This window comes from Xyrauchen texanus, chromosome 30 (assembly GCF_025860055.1).
Source record: "Xyrauchen texanus isolate HMW12.3.18 chromosome 30, RBS_HiC_50CHRs, whole genome shotgun sequence".
NCBI classification, from domain to species: Eukaryota; Metazoa; Chordata; class Actinopteri; order Cypriniformes; family Catostomidae; genus Xyrauchen; species Xyrauchen texanus.
In genome coordinates this window covers 28,305,039-28,327,706 of record NC_068305.1, presented here as the reverse complement: position 1 = coordinate 28,327,706, position 22,668 = coordinate 28,305,039, and the positions used below count along the sequence as shown (strand labels likewise).

General features: G+C 36.8%; 1 protein-coding gene across 1 annotated transcript; it reads left to right on the top strand.

The window, feature by feature from the left end:
• The first annotated feature begins 1,687 nt into the window (after nt 1–1,687).
• Nucleotides 1,688–21,858, top strand: LOC127624222 (ras-related protein Rab-32-like). Its single transcript, XM_052098946.1, has 3 exons — nt 1,688–2,092; nt 13,407–13,684; nt 19,198–21,858. The coding sequence occupies exons 1-3, from the start codon at nt 1,879–1,881 to the stop codon at nt 19,345–19,347; spliced, it is 642 nt and encodes a 213-aa protein (XP_051954906.1). The 5' UTR covers nt 1,688–1,878; the 3' UTR covers nt 19,348–21,858.
• The last annotated feature ends 810 nt before the right edge of the window (nt 21,859–22,668 follow it).

Here is a 22,668-nt window from a genome sequence, read left to right as displayed (position 1 = left end):
AGAACATCAATCCTCACATAAAAAAATATAGATTCTGAAGTTGATGATTTTTTAACAAGTGATCTTATTATTTAGATGAATATTAATGCATCTCATAAGCCTCGTAGTGTAAAAAAGAATTATATGAGTGAAATTGTTGCATGGCACCTGAACAATTTTTTTCTTCAGCTCATCTTGACGCACAGAAATGCTAAAATACGCTAGCAGTCAGACATCACTCACCCTTTCAGTCATAGTGCTCTTTCAAAGAGAGAGCAGTGCTTTCCTGAGGTAATGACAGAAGTTATGTCTAACCTAGATGTGATGTATCATAATTGGCTTGTTTGACCGTTTTTACTGGTTTATCTAAATTCAGATATGTTTAAACATTGATAATGATCTTTAAATGATTGGAATGAAATGGATTTACTATAGTAATATTATGTTAACCATGACTAGTACCACATTTGTGGTAACCAGGGTGCCCTGGGCGGCATCTTGCGTTGGGGGGGCCCTCCGGTCAACAACTTTGGGGGCATTCTCATTTAGAATCAAGTTACAACAAAGAGTCATGTGCTAGTGTGTGTGTGTGTGTGTGTGTGTGTGTGTGTGTGTGTGAGCGTGTATTTATCACTTTGTGGGGACCAAATGTCCCCATAAGGATAGTAAAACCCGAAATTTTTGACCTTGTGGGGACATTTTGTCGGTCCCCATGAGGAAAACGGCTTATAAATCATACTAAACAATGTTTTATTGAAAATGTAAAAATGCAGAAAGTTTTCTGTGAGGGTTAGGTTTAGGAGTAGGGTTAGGTTTAGGGGATAGAATATAAAGTTTGTACAGTATAAAAACCATTATGTCTATGGAAAGTCCCCATAAAACATGGAAACACAACGTGTGTGTGTGTGTGTGTGTGTGTGTGTGCATGGCATATTTAATGTAGAGTCTACAAGTTTATTGAGTCATTTCAATGGTGACCATGTATATACATAATCATCTAAACTGGTTTAAATGCAAATCAATGTTTAGTTTCAACATTTTTTAAATAATTTTTAAAAGCAGCCTAATAATTTTCTGTTTAGGCCCATAAATATATAAAAAATGTAAGTAATAATAAAGGTACTAAATGTATCCAAATAATTTGTAAAAATTGAATTTAATAGAGGTATCGTATTGGTATTGACAGTACCGCCGCTCCCTATAAGCAGACAGACTGCGTAGGGCACCAACTCCCTAGGGGGGCACCACAAAACTATTGGTATCGCCCATCCCCAGATGTCATACATATGTTTCAAAATAAAAATTTCTTTAAAATTAAAACTTTTTTAATAGGGAAAATTTACTTAAACTAAGACGTGATTTTAAGGTGCTATTTCATAAACAATTTCTGACCCCACTTCACTGTAAAAAACACGTTTATGCATTTCAACTCAGCCTTAACAGGAACATCGTACTTCCATTTAATCTTCTTGTTTACTTCTGCGATTGTCAGCTTAATATTAAATAAAAAAATACGAGGGTAAGAAATCTTTGCGGTCGAGTCCGCTCTCAAGATCTACACATATTAAACCCAAACTCACTTATTTCGCCTGCATGGCTCATGAGACCTCAGCTCGTGAATCTGCGTGAGTTCTTTGACCCGAAACCCCGAGCGAGGGGAAAGAAAAGTAATTCAATCGAGGCGTGATATTTCCGGGTCCTATGACTTACAGGTGGGAGGAGGAGAGGGGTTGTATGCTTTCGCTATAATCTCTTTCACACGAAACGTGAAGCTTTCTTACCAAAACTCAAAACACTTCTCCAAACTGTCCGTGAGAGAAGAGGGGAAGTGGTTGCTCAAGAGTTGCCAAAACTTTCCTTTCTCATAACTGACATTTGTAGTGGCATTGACTGGCAAGCATGGCAGGCGGGTCCGTGTCGGAGTGTAAGGAGTACTTGTTTAAAGTTTTGGTGATCGGGGAATTGGATGTTGGAAAGACGAGCATCATCAAGCGATACGTTCATCAACTTTTCTCGCAACACTATAGAGCGACCATAGGCGTGGATTTTGCGCTCAAAGTCATGAACTGGGACAGCAAAACACTAGTGCGGTTACAGCTGTGGGACATCGCAGGTAAGAAGGATGTCAAGACAAATTGCAAAATGATGAAACTAAATATTGATCTGCATTTAAACCATATCCAAATGCTGCTGTAAATGAAAAGGGAAATCCTGTTTTTATGACCTTTGAATAATATTCGGAAACATTTTGCGCATACATAATTTTTTATTGAAATCATAAGTGCAGAAACGTGTGATTGTCAGGGGCTGTTCACATCGAATGCTTTCTTGCTCTAAAAATACCAGAAGGCGTCCACCGCATCTTTACATAGAAACACAATTGAAAAGCAGCGCAGACGGACGGAAAAGCGTTTGGTGTGAACGGCCCCTTTACTGTTATCACACATACAGTAATTACTATCGCAATGTAGGTCATGTTGTGAGACAGAAGAGAAGGGAGGGGAGGGGAGAGGAGAGATATGCTTCTTCATGCTGTTCATCTCGACTCTCACAAAATTTGTGAGCTTTTGTGAACGGTCCTTGGTAGTCAGCCTTTGACTCCTCTCAGCTTCATGTTATGAAACTGTAAATATGCTGTATCTTTGGTGATGTGCAAACAGCCATAAAATGTGCCTTCATGAAAAAGTGAAATCACATATCAATTAAAATCTTGACATAAAAGGCATAACTAAGTAATATATGCACCAAGCTGTAAAACAACAGTCTATATGAATGCCTCAGTAATTCATTCATTCTTTCCTTCTTTCTTTCTTTTATGGGACCTCTGTCACACTTTCTCCCATTTGATAAAGTGTGGTTAGAGAATTGTGTAACTGTACAGTTCCTTGTCTTTGGATGCTTATAAAACCACATTTAACGGATTGCTTGGCATTCCACAATAGAAGACAAAAGAACACAGCTCCTTTATAACAGGGGGTGGTCTGCACTGCTCATGACCCTTTTTAAGCACTTTTAATCTACAATCCTGGGATATACCATTCTGTTGTTCTTTGTTAATATTTTCCTAAACATTTTAATGTCATGCATGTTTCCTGCTTCAGAATTTTCTGCCCTTCAGAAGTAGATTCATACTGCAATCTGTAGTCCTATATTTCCCCAAAGAGAAATTGTCTTTCCACTGCAGTATTCTTGAAGCACAAAAGAACCATGGAGGCATGTTTAATTCAATATACTTTACCAACTATCCAGGCCATAAATGGACATGTTTTCAATTTAATTTAAAGGTCATGTGTGCATCAGCAACCTGTGAAATTGAATTATGAGGCTTGGTAAGACTGGCCTTCTTTATGTGCATCTATGTGCAAAATGCCTACACATAATAATCACCTGAACGCACCACTTATCTATCTTTGACAAATGAAACTCTGCATTCTGTCATGAGCAGATGCAAGTACTTTCACATTGTTTGAGGCTGAACTGCACAATGTAGCCCCCTATCTCTGATGTGGCATGGTGCTCTATGTAGTCTCATTTCCTTTATAGGTTGTTATGAATGTCAGTTGAACAACTTCAGTTTAGTGACTTGAACTCACAATACAGAGATAAAAACAGTCTGAGACAAAGACAAACACATTGTAAGATGGCTGATATCAATGACTGATCTTTTGACAATGATTTCGAAGACTTATCACTGGCTTAGTTTTTTGGAAAGTGATGGTTCTTGGGAGTTTTTACTTAAGAAAGTTCCAATTTTTTTTTTTTTGTTATTAAATAATCAATGTGGGAATTCCAGTGCTGAAGATCCTATTACAGTTGACAAAAAGCATTTGGAAATTTTGAGTCTAAAGTCCATGCAATAATGAATATATAGTGCAGGCCTTAAATATAACAATGCATGTTAATTTACAGGAAGTTAAACACACATCTATATGAAAGTGGTTAGAGATAGATCAACAAGCTTATATGAGCTTATATTCAAAATATATATTATATGCCATATGCTTGTGCCCCATACAAAGCTTGAATAGCATGATACATATATTTGTGTAAAGTATTAAAAATGAATTTATCCAATAAGGATAATTGACTGGTACTGTTTTTATAACTCACTGGCCTTCATTTAGACAACATTGTTCCTTTAAAACAGGTTTTCTCTTCCCCTCGTTCTCCTTTGATTTCTCACTCATGCATTCTCTCACCCCAGTCTTGATTTTCACATTGAGCTGCAAGGACAACATCAATGATGTCTGAATTACCCAGGTTGCATTCTTTCAGTCTGTATGTGGGTGCACGCATTTGTGAATGTTTCTGGAGAACAGCTAGAATATACTCAGTTTAGTTATTATACATCCAAGCAATATTGATAATTTTAAGCATGTGATGTAATAATGCAGGCATTCAACTGTTTTATTGTGACATCCTGGTTGAGTTCCCAAAGCCTGTCCCGACCTGTATCTTTCTTGATAAAGTTGATCAAAGTATGCTCCATTTACCCATTTACTTCTACACTGTTAATTAACCCTGTTAATCAGGCACATAATTGGTAGCTCAGTGGTACCAATCAAGTATGCTGTTTTTCCATACCCTTGCTGACTAACGATTATGATAATGACCCTAAATCGGATGACTATAATCAAGGCCTTCTGCAAATACACATGTGTCCGAACCTGACTGAAGCCAGGGGCTCACCCGCCCACCTTGGCCCAAAATAGTCTGATAGGGACATGCTTATTACAGACATGGAGCTTCAGAGAAAGTCTTAACCTTGTGCCAAGGATTGGGATAACATGTTAGAACACTATGCCTTTATTACAATGCCTCCCATTACTTCAAGACTGACTGACTGTCTTAACTTGCCATCTAAGTTAAAAAATTATTAAAAACAAGAGTGATGATAGTGCTTTATGATATGTGTGTTAGAAACTATTAAAAAAGGATCTAATCACTCTGCGTTCAAACTGATGTGCATGTTCACTGTAAGAAATGCAGAGAGAAGTTTCAGTAGATAGACTGATGAGTATTTAATTGGTACACTGATAAGAAGTGGTTGGGGGCAATTATACATAATTATGTTTTCAGGTGGGAAAATGTTTGGCCAGATGTGTCAAAACAAATCTACTTCTATGCACCTCAAAGGGTTCCATAGTCCACCATAGTTCACCTAAAAATTAAAATTCTCTCATCTTGTACTCACCCTCATGCCATCCCAGATGTGTGACTTTCTTTCTTCTGCTGAACACAAACGAAGATTTTTAAAATAATATTTCAGCTTTGTAGGTAGTCACAATTCAAGTAAATGGTGACCAGAAATCAGGAGGTCAAAAAAGTACAGAAAGGCATCATAAAAGTAATCCATGTGACCCCAGTGGTTAAATCCATGTCTTCAGAAGTGATTTGTAAGGTGATTGCGAGAAACAGATCAAAATTTAAGTCTTTTTTACTATAGGTGGCTGAATGTGAAAATGTAGATTTACTGAAAAAATACTTAAATATTCACCTATTCTCACCCACACCTATCATATTGCATCAGAAGATATGGATTTAACCACTGGTGTCTTATGTATTACATTTATGCAGCCTTTATGTCCCTTTTTGAGTTTCTGAGTTCTGATCACCATTCACTTGCATTGTATGAACATACATAGCTGAAACTTTCTTCTAAAAATCTTAATTTGTGTTCAGCATAAGAAAGAAAGTCACACATCTGTGATGGCATGAGGGTGAGTAAATAATGAGACCAATTTTCACATTTGGGTGAACTATTCCTTTAAAATCCAGCCAAAACCCACCTATTTGCATTCTAGAGCAGTGGTTCCCAACCCTGTTCCTGGATTCCCCCCAACACGACATTTTGGATGTCTCTTGCTTGTTAGTGGAGACTCCAAGACCTGAATTGGGTGTGTCAGAAAAGGGAGATATACAAAATGTGCAGTGTTGGGGGGCTTCCAGGAACAGTGTTGGGTACCACTGTTCTAGAGCATTGCTCAGTGAATTGTTAAAGGGATAGTTTACCCACCGCATGTTTTTCCAAACCTATATTCATAAATATCTTCTTCTGTGGAACACAAAGGGAGATGTTTGGCAGCATGTTGGTCTCAATTCACCATTCACTTATTTTCTATTCCCCACAATTAAAGGAAAATTCCAGGTTCAGTACAAGCTAAGCTCAATTAACAGCATTTGTGGCATATTGTTGATTTCCACAAAAACTCATTTTAGTGTGTCCCGACTTTTTTTTAAAAATACACACAGTTTCAAAAGTATAGCCACAAGATGTAAACAATATACTGTATGTGTTAACATAATTTTAGCATGATAAAATCACTTGGAAACCTTATCTGTGGAAAGTTAAATCCAATATTGCAACTTTGTTGTCATGGAAACGAAACCCTGAAATCCTAGTTTTGGATATAACTTTTACACAGATAAGGTTTTTAAGCATTTTGTTTTACGCTAAAATCATGTTAATACATACAATGTTTACATCTTGTGGCTATACTTTTCAATGTGTACGTTATGGTATGGTGGTTGGTTATGATGATTGCAGATAGACTTTGGCACTGCTCCATGAAGCCTCTGTATCTGTTCATTAGCTGTGCTGTGCTGTTGGTTGGGATGTAACGGCGGCCCAGAGCGTCTGAAGTGTGTTAATGTTCCGCGGTGTACCAAAAAAAAAAAGAACACAGCTGGCTCGTCTGGCTTGGAATGTTGCTATAGCAACACACCCACAAGATTGTTATCTTGATAAAGGCCATGCAGGAGAAACTTCATGTTGCCATGGCTATTGAGAGAGAGTATCCCTGTCTCCCTTCGCCACCATCTCATTTCCTCTCACTGTCTCAAGCTTTTAAGTGATCTTTTATTCAGAATCACAATCATTCACATTGGTAGTTGGAATTAAAAACACATGGGTTTGTTTTAATGTAGTGTAAAGAAATGTAAATGTGTGTATCAAGACAGTCAAGAAGAAAAAAATGCTTCTAGTTGGGTTAATTTAATAGTCTCAAAGTTACAGTATGTGTTTGCAAAAATATAACTTGTCTAGCACTGTAATAATAATGACCAGTTATTACCAGAGTTTTTAAAACACTTTGGAGTACATTATCTGACTCGGTACAGGAAGTATCAGAAATGGCTGTTCCTCGTCATTAATACAATACTTACTGTAAATACAACAGTGTATTGCTAATCATATCTATTGTAAATCATTAGTCTGTATTGTCCTCTCAAAATGGTTAAATGCCAGTCTCAATTTCTGCCATAGAATCAAAGCTTTTGCTTATCTCAGGCAATGCTTTGCTGTTGTGAAACTGTCTGTTTGTATTGTGCTATATTTACACATGCTACAGGTGAGTCGACGTCCAATGGATTCTTTTGAGAAACGTAAAGACAAGACCATTGATTGGTGATAAATGGGGATTGATTCTTGACACTGCCTCCCCAGTGGAGTGAATAAGGTCTCCCACTGCACAATATTTGAGGACACCACTCCTGAACTTCTCATTCCCTGTATGAACAGTTAAGAGCTCTTACATTATTGACCATCGCTACAAGAGAGCTAAAATAAAATTCACCCAATATCCAACCATCACTTTAGCTTTTCTGCCAAAATAGCCTGAAGTTGAGTCTTTCAACAATTAAGAAAATGCAAATGTCTTATGGTGGCCCTGCATAGTTAAACCTGTCAACCATTGCATTTGCAACAATCTATAACTTGGTGGAATATTTTTATTAAGTACATGAAAAGCACTATCTTTTGATCATGTATATATAGCTTTTTAGGGTATTTGATGTGCTTTTAGAAATCAGCCCTGGCTCAACTTTCTGTGTGGAGTTTGCATGTTTTCCCTGTGTTCACGTGGGTTTCCTCCGGTTGCTCAAATACATGCATGTTTAGTAAATTGGAGACTCTAAATTGGCCTGTAGGGGTGAGTGAGAGTCCCCCAGCCACTGGGGGTTGCGTCAGGAAGGGAATCAGTTGTAAAACCTGTGCCAAGACAAATATGCAGATCATGGATGGTCTACTGTGGCGACCCCTAATGGGAGCAGCCGAAAGAAGATTTGCTTTTAGAAATCAATATTGTAGGGCAGTGCTCAGATATTTTGTAATGAGATTTGAATGACATTTTTCCAATTTATAGACAATACTCTCATATATTGTGTTCTTTGAATCGAGATTCTCAAGCAGGTTTTGAATGTTTGACAGTTTAGTAAATGCTTGTTGTTCAATGAGAATTCATTAACTAGCATTACAGAAATAGTGGTACTAGCAGTGTAGTCTTTGTATTGTACAACCAGATTAACTGGTTGGAAAAAAAATTCTCTGCTTCCACATTTCACTCTAATTTTACAAACCAGGGAAAGCACCATTTATTGTGAAACCATTACATCATACTATGGCTTTTTCTCAGTTAATACAAGAGCTTACTACTCCATTGTCTTTATCATGTCGTGCTAAGCATCTGCTTTAACACTGCCCTCTCTGCAGTTCTCCTTTTCTCTTTCAGTAAGTAGCTGATATTCTGTGAAGCACTACAGGTTTGCTTATACTCAGTCACTAGACCGTGCTGACCCCTCATTGGTCCACTATTTAAAATGTCTAAAATAGCACCAGATTCTGGCCCTCATCATGCTGTTTCTAGGAACCAAAGCAGTTCTAATATTTTTACTGTTGGCTCTGTGACAGCTGGCCCAGCTCTTCAAGTAAATAAATGTATCCGTTTGAGTCTGGTCTCCGGCAGTGTTAATTTTGACTTGTTTTTGGTTTTAGTCATAGTTTTTTCTTTTGATGAAAATGTAATTTAATTTTAGTTTCATCATGTCATTCGAGTACATTTTACTCTTACTGAAATGGAATATAAGTCAATGAAAAATAATATTTTAGTTAGTAATGTGGAAAATTATTACCTTGTAACAGACTCAAACTGTTCAAACATAAAAGATTTATCAACATAAACAAAATACAACATAAGAAAATTCCTAAAATAATGGCATACAATTTGTATAATGAACTGAAGTATTAAGTACTTTCAGGAAGTTAATAAATTATTACATACAGCTGATTAATCTAGTATACTTAAAATAAGTGAGCTAATAACATGGTTCAGTTTGCCGGTGTTCAGCTCTCTCGCCTCAATCTCAAATGCCCAACATACTGTGATTGGATTATTTTAAACAATACTTTTTCACCTTTCTTTTTCTAAAACATTCTTAGTGCTTAGTTAATATATGTTTTCTCAATGTTTCATATTTAACAAACAACAGTTTGTTTGATTAAAATAATTTAATCATCATCATCATGATGCGTCTTTTTTGTTTCACTATTATTATATTATATAAAACCTTCATCAGTTATTTCTTTGATGAGATTAACACAGGGTCTCTGGGTACCTGCTATCTTTAATTCGTCAGAGCAAGCTTTATAAAGATTTTTTTCAGGGCTGTGTGCCCAAAATGGACTGGTAGCCAAGTTTGTGTGTCAGCCCCCCTGTGTGTTCACCTAAGGTTAAATGGTCTACATTTAGACCAGCAATCAAGAGCAATTAGCTGCTGAGAGACCTAAGGAGCTTTTGGCATGTGAAGTGCGTAGCTAGCTGAGTAAGTGAATATAGTGAGACCGTTAGGGGTGAAATGTGCTCCAAGATTCAGTGCTAATAACTGGTAAACAGATATTATATAGACTTCTTAAGTCTATATATTAGAAGTCTATTCATTGCAATCCTATGTATGGAATTAATTTTAAACATGCTTTGTAGGGATAATTTTCAATAATGACTAGACGTGGCACTGTTCAAATTAAGGGGGATTTGGGGGTCCCGGACCCCCCATAGCCGTTAAGGGACCCCAAATAAGATCAAAATATTGTAACTTGGGGGGGTCCCCTGGTGTTTCATCAAAAAACTAGAATACTACAAACATAAAACTAGATTCGAAATTTTTGCCGTGACACAACCCAACATTGGAAATTATCTGTTCCAAGTGTCCAGTGTGCTGTTTTCTAAAGGAAAGTACAGACGGTGACTGAGTGACACTGGCAAAGTGAATACTGATTTTCACCTCTCAGTAATATCAAGATTTAATTAAGTTTGTGATAACAGAAAACGTTATAAATTCTATTGAACTGACAACAATTTAGAGCGAGCTAAATCTTACTTATAGCTCTTCCATACACTATGTGACTACAATTTCTAAACATGTGTCTATTATTGAGCCTAACATCTTACTTTTGTCTTAATCTTCATTAAAATATCAACATGACAAATGTTTATCAATATATGTAATTATTCTTACATTTTTGGTTGGGATTCCCAGATTTCCCATAGCGATTCTTGGGGAGTCGTGTGTATGTCAGACGTAATTATTTTGTTTAAGTGGAGTAGACAGTCCCGTGTTAAAATTAAATAAACAAAAAAAAGACATTCCCGTCACTGGGGGTGGTTGGTATAAGGGGACCTCCCAAGACCTCAGACTCAATTCGAACACTGGACGGTGGATTTCCAGAACAACTTGTTAACTAATAGGTAAAGAAGCCCTGTATAACTGTCCTGGTTTCAGGTCCATCTGAGCCTGTTCACTTTAAAGGCAAGTCAGTCCTCTCGGTGGGCATCTATGGAGCGCTTCCGGACAGGCTGGGCAGCTATTGTCTGATATGAACAAGTCGCATGAAAGTACAGCTCCAATCAACTTGAATGAGGAAAGACAGAAATCTCCAAAACGGTTGGTCAAGATTACGATCAAAGAACATATTTCAAATCAGCAGTAAAATCTGACAAGAATGGTATCATAAAATGTGCTTATTTAGCTCAGTTCACGCAGAAAAACAAAAACATTTTCAGGCTGGAAAATGTTCAATATCCCTCAGCCTCTTGGCTAGGAGTAAAAGATGAGTAGATCTCAGACACACACATTGCCTCACTACACTTCCGATGCCTTGCTCACACTATGAAGACAGATAAGAACAAAGAAATGTCAGGCATTTCAGACAGGCCTGTGATCACAGTCTTCTTCTGTCTGAAATCTGATCTGAGAGAGTGACTTTGGCTCTGGCTTAACTACTGCATCTACACAAGTGTATTAGACTCCTGAAACAGCACTGAATCCACTGAAGTTGTCCTTTCATTCCGCTGGGAATTAGTACACTGCCTGGCACAAGTCAGCATTGTGATGCTGAAGGGTATATGGGTGCATAGGTGGCTTGATGTTCACAACTCTTGAGTAAGTTTTTACCTTACTGCTAAAAAAAATCCCAGTTCCCAGTGCAAATTCACTGTTTTGTTTTTTTTTCATTTTCTTTTTAATTGGCCATTGCTTGCCTCACCCTTTTTCTCTCCTCACCATTTCTTTGTATTATTGCATCAGAGTGGTGAATCAAAAAGGAGGTCATGCACCGTTTTTTTTTTTTTTTTCAAACAAGACAGAATGAATGCCACAAGCGGTTTCTTTTCTTCTTTTCAACTCATTTTCTCCAGTTTGTCATTTTTACTTCATCTCATCGTCGCAACTGCTTTCCTTAATCTTCTGCTTTGTACATATGTCATGTTCACTTAAATAATTTAGAAAAATTCAGATGAGGTGCAGTATTCTTTCATTTTTACAAATCAACACAGGTAATGTAATGACAAAAAGCAAAGAACAAGTCTGTGTGGTGAATTTTGGTGAGAGGGATGTGTGTTAATGTGTTGATGTGTGTGTGCTTGGGTGTGTGTGTGTGTGTGTGTATTGAGACAGTTCTTTGATGTGTTATTAGCAACTACCGCTGGGTGAATCTTTTGCTCCACTTTTCCTTTTTTCTGTTCATCTTGCTTTCGTACATTTTGAGCAGTGCTGGGTTTATCCCTCCTCAGGCAAGATGAACTGAGTATGCTTGTCCACACTCCCACAGACTTTCTGCTCTTTGGGCTGGAACACTAATGAGTGCAGTATTGCAATGCTGGGCCAAAATCTGTTTCAGCTAGAATGGAGCAAATGGAAAGCTCATTTTAAAAATCACATACGTTCATTGTTTATTAAAAGATAATGATCTATAGTTTTGAGAAATGACAAAGCATGGAGCTGGGATTTTGTCAAATACATCAAATAATAGCTCAAATTTTGTTTTTCTAATTCAGGTTAATAGCATTACAGATTTAAAGGTTCAACCAAAAATGAAAATTATCTCATAATTTACTCACCATAATGCCATCCCAAATATATATGACTTTATTCTGCAGAACACTAATTAAGATTTTTTAGAAGAATATTTCAGCTCTGTAGGTCCATACAATGCAAGTGAATGGTAGCCAGAACTTTGAATCTCAAAAAATCAAATAAAGTTAGCATAAAAGTAATCCACATGATTCCAGTGGTTAAATACATGTCTTTAGAAGTGATATGGTAGGTGTGGGTTAGAAACAGATCAATATTGAAGTCATTTTTAACTATAAATCTCCACTATCTCTTCCACTTCTTCATTCTGCTTCTTTTTTTAAAGTTTTTTTTAGCGATCCGCATTCTTCCTACATATCGCCACCTACTGGTTGGTACTTGTCAAAAGTGGAGATTTATAGATCTCAGAATAGCATGAAACAATTTCCATAGCAGTCATTGTTTTCTAACTGATACAGCTAGTGGGGAAAAGATTTAATTATGGAATATAAATTTACGATAATGTCAATAAGACAATGATGACTGTGACAAAACATTGGTCTTTCTGAAAAACTGTTTTATTCATAACACATTACAATCTTGTAACATCAACTAGTTTGTATTCATCATTCACAAAATCATAACAAAGTAATGCCATTTAAAAGTAATATTTTGAATTGGCTTAAGCTGAATTACATGATACCATCTACTTTGAGTTGTTATGGCAGTCAACAACTGCTCAAGTTGAGCCTGAACTAATTTTTACTCCAATTAACACTTAAAATGGTTGTTGTTTGGATCGCTCGTTTCAATAGTTTTTACATTGCTTCTTATGAGGACTAGAACCAGAAAACAGTCCAAAGGCCATCAGAATCATCATGGCGCTGCCCAATAAATTTGATGAGGAAAAGCAATTTGATGAACCGACATTTTAGAGGCAATATGGTCAGTTCTTTCTTTTGGCCACTTTTGCTCTGCAAACAAAATAGTTCCAAATGAAGCAAATGCTTTTTTTTGGTTTTGGTTGCTTGTCTGAAATGCCATGAACACAGACAAGTGAAGTGATAAAAACTGTGAAGCATCCCAATGCTGTTATACAAAATATGAGCACTTTTGGAACGTGGAGCAAAACTAGCTTTTACATAAATATGTATAAAATATCAATTTGTTGAATTACTATTAATTGTTGATTACTTAAATAATTATTTGTTATTCATTGGAATAAATATATCTGTGTTTGTCTTTATATTTTGACTCCTGTGTGATGCCAAATAAATTTTATTTGTTGTTTGTCTCATGTTTAGGTCAAGAACGGTTTGGGAACATGACCAGAGTTTACTATAAGGAAGCAGTGGGTGCATTTGTTGTTTTTGACATTACTCGAGGCTCTACGTTTGAGGCTGTTTCAAAGTGGAAGCACGATCTGGACAGCAAGCTGAAACTGGCCAATGGTAATCCTATCCCTTCAGTACTTCTGGCCAATAAATGTGACCAGAAGAAAGATGGATCCAACAATTCTTCCCTTATGGACAACTTCTGCAAGGAGGCTGGATTTTTGGGTTGGTTTGAAACATCAGCTAAGGTAATGTGGCCATGCTATTCATGTTTACTTAAAGTCGCCATGAAATGAAGTTGCGAACGACTTCCATTTTGTGAGTGAAACAGCTTATCGAACAAGAAACAAAAATGTAGGGCGGGGATTTGAGTTTATCCAATGGTTGTTAATGGATTGTGAAAATGTGGCCTTTGCACTGTGGAACAGAGGCAGATCTGAATGCGAGTTTGCAGTAGACACACACCCACTACCACCGTGTTTGAGTCAGAGCCAGTTATCGGTGAAATTGAGCAGCAATCCCAACACATTTATGATCAAACTGACAACATAAACGTATGAGTTCATTGCGGTCTTTTCTTACGAAGAGGTTACGAAGATAACCATATTTTTACTTTTTGAATCACAATACAGTAAATATAAAGGGGGGAAAAAAGCACTCATGCTGTGCATCCCAAGATAACTGCATTCAAAAATATAAATAAACTCCAGAGGCATCCGAAGCGTTACGCATTTTCATTTAATGCCGACTTTAAAGGTGTACTAAGTAATTTTTTATTTAAGTAACCTGGCTGATATTTTAGTGGTCTTAAAATTATTTAATAATGGGGGGTTAACAAGAAGAAAAAAAAATAGTTTTCACCTGGTGGTGTCAGCCCCCTTTAAGTGACCTGCTGCAGTTAAAATAAAAGCACTTTTATTAAGCTACTTTAAATGACTGAAATGATCACACAGTTATGATTGTTTTACTACAATCGTTGAGACTATATTATATTTGACTCTCCAGTGATGGAGCAGGGCTAAAACAAAGTGTGGATATAGGTCTGACTATGCAAGTCTGTAGTTTGAAGTAATCACTTTTCTTTGCATGATACATTGACTGCATTTATCCGATAGCCTATGACTGTGTTAGCTAGCTTGCCAGCTTTATCAATAGCTGTTTTGGTAGATTATGACTGTAGCTGTTTATAAAATAGAATGTACATTATAAATATGTTGACAAAATTCAATATTGTTGTGCTTCTATACAACGTCATTTTGATATACCGATGCGCTATTGTTTTATAATAATAGAATGTGTATATTTTATGTATAACCAAGTTACGTTACACTAATGAATGGGTCTTTTTGCATTTTCTTGAACATTGTCTAGAATACATTTCATGTGTTATTGTAGTTTAGCTAAAATTACACAGATCAATCCTTATGCCACTATATTTCACATGCTTTGCAGTTATGTAAGTTTACCTGTCCAATAAGAAGAATGCCAATTCAGGGTCGGTTTTGATCCCCAAAACCGAACAAAGGTCCTCCAGGAATCAAATGCCCTGCCGATGTTTATTCTAGTTTTTGCATGACCACGATCACGTTCCCACTTAGCCAGATGGGATTCAGTAGATAAACGTTTTTTTGTTGTTGTTTTTTTTGGCTTACTTTTTTGTAGGAGTCGGTGTTGTGCTGGGAGCTGTACATTTGTTGGATTCCATCTCTAAGATAATCTTACCTAGTGTTGCAGTTTGTTGTCGCTCTTGAATAGCGGAAGAGAAGCTATTACTGAGGCAAGGCTCTCGGGAGCTCGCATAAACGTCACATAATTTGGATTTTCCCGGCAAAAGCGACTGATCCTTATTAAAATCAGTCTATAGGCTTTAAAAGGCAACCTAGGAAGTCTGGGAAGGGTTAATTTTATAGGTTGCTGTTACAAGCCATTCACACAGTAGCAAAAAAAAATTCTGCACCTTTAAACAGATAAAAAAATAAAATAATACTGCTTTAATTTCTTTGTGTAAAACTTTTTTAATAAGGGATATATTACATAGTGCACCTTTAAATGTTTGGTTTTGCTTGGTAAAACTGAAAGAGAAGTTGTCATGAGGCAGTTTTGCTAAGAATAGAGGCTTCGTACTACACCACTCTTCCCTAATCAGCTCTGACGACCATGAAAGCTGCCATATTAGATCAAATATTTATGGTGGCTGACATTTTTCATGGTATTAAGGCCAAAATAGTGCCACTGTGGCAGTCTTAAGAACATTAGCCATTCCTCATGCCTGGATCACCAGACGTATGTCAAATATGGTGAAATATGGTGAATGGGATTTTCGAGGAGAAACTTAACTTTGAACTAAAAACACATGACAGTAATGGAATGTTGAGAGTAGCACAATGTTTGGCACATCTGACAAAAATGAGTATCATATTTTGTTCATATGTTTCAATTAGAACATTAATAATTAACATTTGAGCAATGTGAAATGGCTTTAACATGAGCACTCTCAACTTCTGTTTAAAACATTGGGGATTACTGCTATTTTCTAGAGGAATACATACATCAATGAAGTCATGTTGTTTTTTGATTGAAGGCAAGGTCTGCAGCATGCTGACTTTGACTGGTTTTTATTACAAATTGCTATCAGCCCTTACCAAGATACATAGTCAACAATTTCACAGTATGAGCTGAAGGTTAGAAACACTGCATGAATAAAGATACAGAAATATGTGTTTATATTCTGGCATCAGCACTCTCTCTCATATATTTCTTTGGATACATCTGAGGAATGTTGGATCAATACTTTAAAGGGATACTTCACCCAATTTTTTTTTATTTGTCCAAAACCCATATGACTCTCTTCCATGGAACACAAAAGGAGATGATAGCATCAGTCACCAAGCACTTTCATTGAATCTTTTTCCCATAATAAACGTGAATGGGGATTGAGGCTTTCATTCTGCCAAGCGATAGAGTTTTGGAATGACATGAGGGTGAGTAAATGATGAATGACAGAATTTTCATTTTGGGGTGAACTATCCCTTTAAGATGTTGAAAGCATACTTGTGGCTATAGAGAAATCGTCTGAGGAAGAGAAGAAAAATTGGAACTGGTAGGAAAAGGAGGAAATGTCTGTTATTTCTGGGTAATAAAATGTCTAGAAGATTGTGTGATTTAACACCCTGTGAAACTGCACCCCTTAAAATGCACTTTTAAGAAACACGTTTATCCTTTGATATGTTGAATATTTCTTGCTATTTAAGAAGTGCAATTTTGTTCAGTTTCTGTCTGCAGTGGTGTCTGGCCTTAACTGTTTAACACAAGGTGTCTCATCACTCAGTCTGCATAAGCACATGTTTCTGAAATAGATCTCTCCATTAGGGACTCAAGCACACAGATGTCTGGCAGGGAGCTCTGGCACCTGTCGTACATGTGTGCGTATGCTGAATGTTTCGGCTCTATCTATCAGGACCTCCTGGTGTTCAATCAAGCCTCTGTGCTGACTTGTCCAAGGAGACTGTCCCTCCTTTTTCTTTGTCTTTCTCTTTCTACTCTCCCCTCTCAGGAGGCCTTATGTGTATTTTGTTTTCTATGTGCTTAACCTTCCTATTCTGAACCACTGAAGAGAAATTGCCTAAAGAGTTTCCAGAAAATTCCCATTTATGTTTTCAGCAATCACCATGAATGGCCGTATGTGGGCAGACTAAAATCCCACAGGGCTTCTGTGAGCTCTGTAGTTATAATCGATTACCATAATAATGTCATAGCATTTCTATGGGTACAGTTCAAACAAGTTTCTCGATGCCCAATGGAGAGCTCTTTAAATGGCAATGAAATCAACCACTGTTTCAGGAGTTCAAAGAGATGTGGTTACAATAAACCACTTCCTTCCAAAACAAGCAAGGACACAGAACATTTTCTGAAAGCCATGCCTTGACACAGTCTCTCGATTCTTTTAACAAGCTTAAAAATTATGAAATCATTTTTACAAAATAGAGCTTATTCAAGGAAAATAACATAAAAATGCATTCATCCGTCTTCCAATGTACTCTAACATAAGACGTTTGTGGGCCCAGTATATTGAGTAACTTCTTAAGTAACTTGTAAGGGCTGATATGGCAGTCAGCTGTGACTTTATAATGAATCCAATATGTGGATGTAGCATCACCCAAAAGCAAAAGTGTCTTTTTAGAAATGGCTTATTTGTTGTCAACCTTGATTTATTTAATCCATGAGTTAAGTGTCTGATGTTAGAGGGTTACGAAGATAAAATAAGTTGTCTAGACTACAACTGTGCCCTCCCACTTTTTCAGCCATCTTGGTTCTGGAAGTATTTTTTCCCATTAATTTTTCTTCCCATAGGGATTTTCATGTATGTATGTATATGAATTTCCAAAAATTTAAGGCAAATTAACACAGACTGATGGCTTTTATAGAAGCGTATACCTTCCATTGACAACCTCGGCGCTCACGTTAGGTCTGTCTTTAAAGGTTTATAGGTTATCATTAAATATCTATTCCCCTATGGAGAAAGTGAATGGTATTTTTACTTCTGGAACCAGGCTGTTGTGCTTTATTTGTCTGGTCATGTGATCTCAGCATGGCAGGACACATGAAGCATTCCAGCTCCATGTGAAATGAAACAACATTTATTAGATTGCTGATTTGTCTGGAGTCTGCATTTCCTGCAAGTGTACATGATTTTACAGATGTTGTTTAAAAATACTGTGTATTTCTTTAGAGGTAAAATTTTTACAATGGGGAAAAATGACTTGGTGCGTGTCATCACACCCATGCAGACCATTGCTTAACAAATAGAGAGCAGCACAATGATGAAATCAGTTACCCAAGCATATGTATTTTTTATATGTTTGTTTCCCTTTCCTCTTGAAATGCCCTTGCTGGACTGGACATTGTAATCACAGAACAGTAATTGTCTCACAGCATGTCTGTGCCACCTGTATTGTGCTCAGTACTCAGAGTGAATGACAAATATGGATGGTTGGCTTTTGTTTAGCCTATTTGTTTTTCCTAAATTCACTGAAGTCAGTCACATTCACACTGTCTCAATTTTAACTCACAAATTGCTTAGGGATGGAGGTATGTAAATGAAAGAGAGTAAATTGTCTACGAAGAGTGATGAGAAGAGAGAGATGTAGTGTAGGTGGGTGGTATTAATCTAGCATCATCTTGAAGTACCTCTTAAAAGCTAAGCTTCATCACACACCATCAATTTTGCTTTACAGGTTATGTTTATTGAGAGTTCTATAATTTATCTTAACGTTCTAGAATGATGGCTTCTAAAAGACATGTTAAACATATGAGTTTGTGTAATTCATCTATTGACCTTTTATTCATCCAGCTGCTTACATATCTTTTCATCAATTTATCCTCCTATTTAATACAGCGATCCTTATGAGCCAGTTCTTTTAATAAATCAGTCAAAAAGACTCAAACTCAAGAGTTATCGGTTTGAATCAATCAATTACGAGTGGCTTAAGAATTAACATCAGACTCACTTACTAGATGTATATAGTGTATGACAACATGCATTTAAGAGACACATTCACAAAAGACTTTTGTTGCAATAAGTTTTATGTATATATATATATGTATATGTGTGTGTGTGTGTGTGTGTGTGTATACAAAAACATTCAAATATGCTTGCCCCATTGCAAAGCCAAAATTCTGTGGGAAATACTGGCTCATAATGCATGTGATGGTCATATCATTTTAATGTAATTTCATTAACATTTTTGTCTGTTCACTACAGGAAAACATAAACATCGATGATGCTGCACGATTCTTGGTGGAGAACATCCTTCTGAATTATAAAGTCCTTCCATATGAGGATAGCAATGGTGACAGGATTAAACTGGACCAACAAACATTGCCTGCTGAGAGCAAGTCAGGCTGCTGCTAGCGTGGATGCAATTGTCTGTTCCATCACCCGCCGTGGATAGGAGGCAGAAGTCCAGGGACCAAGCCCAATAAATCCCCCCAACCCACAAAACCATCCTATGCATCTTAATCTAAAACCCACAAAAGATGCCACAGACACATAGGAAGAGGCAGACTCTTGTCAGTTTGTGCTCCAAAATGGGAGAAGTCACTGTCAAAGGACAAATGCGGAAAACCTACCATAAAGAAAAAAATACCAATAGTCTCATAAAGCTGTATGTAGTGAGGTGTTTTTTAGTATCGAGCAGGTAGCTTGCATTCTTGCATTTTGTAATATTGCTTATACTAAATGAACCATAATGGGTGTTATAGGTATAGACAAATGCCAGTAAAAGTTCTCTATGCAAAGCTGAAATTAAACTAGTGTCTTCACAGAAGGTGAGCCGTTTTAATGTACTCGGATTAAGATATTTGATTCTGTTTTTGGGAGTATCCACCCTAAATTAAGCAGGAAAGAAGTTCTTGTGATGTCACTATAGCAAATTAGTGCATATTTCCAGAGCATTTAGTAAATGCATGTTAGGAAGGAAGCTCCCTCTATTGTCAATTTTGAAGCTTTTATCACAAAAGTACGTTATAAAGAGAAGAATATCAAAAACACAAGCCTATCAGTTTTCCTCTTTTAGAAGGTCTGTAAGAGTCATGAGCATTCAAATGCATATGTGGTTCTCAGAGAGTAAGATGGTATTAGGTTTCCTCAGGCTCATGTACATGTTAACATTCAAACATTTTGATTTAGATTTTTTTTTAATGGTTCTAAATAAGGGATCTGAACATATGATCTGCCCATGCCTGTATTCTACAATTAACTTGATGCAAATATAATCTTATTTCATTGTCAATATGCTGGAAATTGTCAAGTTTACAAAAATTTGTTGACTTATCAGTGATTAATACAATTTTAAACCTAAAGTTGTTAAGGGACTATTCTATGTCTGTGTGTGAACTTGTGGATATGTGAGAGAATTTAAAAGTCTAACAAAGGTTTAATTATGATTAAAGGTGCACTCAGTAATGTTTCTCCATTAATTGTTTTTTAAAGAAATGAATTGTCATTTTGAAACATATTTATAAAATCATTAGCACTCACATGAGATGAGGACTCTAGTCCTATCAGTAACCTTATCAAAGCTATTTATTCTACATGGTGCAGGGGAGCCCTCATGGGGGCTGCCATTTTAGAATCACATGACCATCTGAACACTACTCTCTTAATCTCAGTAACCGTCTTGTTATTGGACACTTTCACTCTTGGATTAAATTAATCATGGATGATTGTGAATAGTGAATTTCTACAGTGGCATCTGTAACTGAAAACTATTGATTTTGAATGATGCAGCCTCCACACCACTAGGTGTTACTGTAAATCCAAGATGACACGAACAAAGATCTACTGAGTGCACCTTTAAAGAAATTTGGCAATGCAAAAGGAATAGTTCACCCAAAAATGAAAATTCTCTCATTGTTTCCTCTACCTTATGCCATCCCAGATGTGTATGACTTTCTTTCATCTGCTGAAGACAAAGATATTTAGAAGAATCTTTCAGCTCTGTAGTTCCAGACAATGCAAGTGAATGGTGGCAAGAACTTTGAAGATTAAAAAAAGGCAGCACAAAAGCAAACAAACGACTGCACTGGGTAAATCCATCTCTTCAGAAGCGATATGATTGGTGTGGGTGAGAAACAGATCAATATTTAAGTTCTTTTTTTACTAGTTTTTGGAAACTAGATGTGATCTAGGAGTGTAGGACATTGAAGAGACTGTAAATTTGTCCCTCTCAGCCTCGTTTTCATTCACATAAAAAATGTGGTCTATGGAGTAGTGCGATGTGCTCCCACAAATAGGCCAACCTGAATACGGTAAATTGTTTTATGTATCTGTATGTGTTCACAGCTTTAGTTATGTCATTTAAATAACAAGTCAAGGGTGTTAGCACACATTTTTTTCTCAATAGATTTTAAGAGAAGTTGGGGGCCTGGAGTTTTTTTATGACAGAGAAAAGATATAGAACCGAGGTATCATAATCACAAGCTTCCAGTTTTTGTTTTGTTTCTTTTTCTCAGGAAGCAGCAAGCTGCTGTCGTTTTATGGACATGTAAAATGCAGTGGATAAACTCAAAAGTTTATTGAAGGAGTTCATTGGCGCGAGACCTGGCAGTAGCCCTGCGCTCGAGCTGTCGTAATCCCAAAAGATCATGTCGCCTAGCAACATGGCAAACTTTCCACACTGCCTCAGTCTCTGGGCAGCGTTTCTTAGTCATTATTATCTTCCCTTCTTTAATCAGCCAAGTGTGCCTTTAAAGTATGAACTTTTAGATTAGAACTACATTCAACTGCAATGGCGAAGTCACCCAAGAAAAAAGCATCCTCGTCCAGCCTCGTCTCTTCTTCGCAAGGACAATCTCCCCCCAAAAAGGAAGGATTGACTAAAGATTCAATCATATAAACTTGTGGCATTGAAAATAAATATCTACAGTAGCTTAAATGTTTTCTCTAGAAATTATTGTTGTTTTTACTGAAACATTTGTAGACTGAATATGTGCTACTGAATATTTTGAGTTTTGAATTTGACTACAGTTGTATTCACAAAATTTGTTTTAAATTTCAGAATTTTTAAGACAAAGGGTAAAATCCAATGTAGATGGATAAATAAATGTAAGAAAGAAAATACAATTCACTATGCACGTGCACATTCGCCTCAAAACACCTTACAAGCACTGTGAAATGGCAGTGTTTACATTTAATGGCAAACACACATACTTTTAAATCACGCTGTTTTAAGAGCATCCTCACCACTGGTCAGTGCATCAAAAGGCCCTGGAAAGCCAATTTTTTTTTTTTATAAAGAGTTGCTTCTCTTTCTGGACAGAGTGGACTGAAAGTTCATGCAGAGAAATGGGATGCCGCTAAAGCCTCTAAGGATAACAAGGTGTGTATTCTTCTGGGGCCGGTTGCACAAGCTGTGCGTAAATGGGCACTAAGTCACAATTTACGCACTAAATATTTGAGCGTTGCACCATTAAACTTACCTACGTATAAACTAAATATTTACGGCAGCCTTAGCCCGTGATTAACAAATGGATGGAATGAGATGGCAGTGATGAATGATAATGAACCGCCAATTCTTTGATGAGTTTTACGAGACAGACATCATCCTTTGGATATTTATGATGATGTGGACATATATGCTCGTTTGTGGTTTAAAAGAGAGGGAATACTGCGGATAACTGATTTGATATCGATATATAACTTTTTAGATTGTACGTCTTTATTTTGACGGTT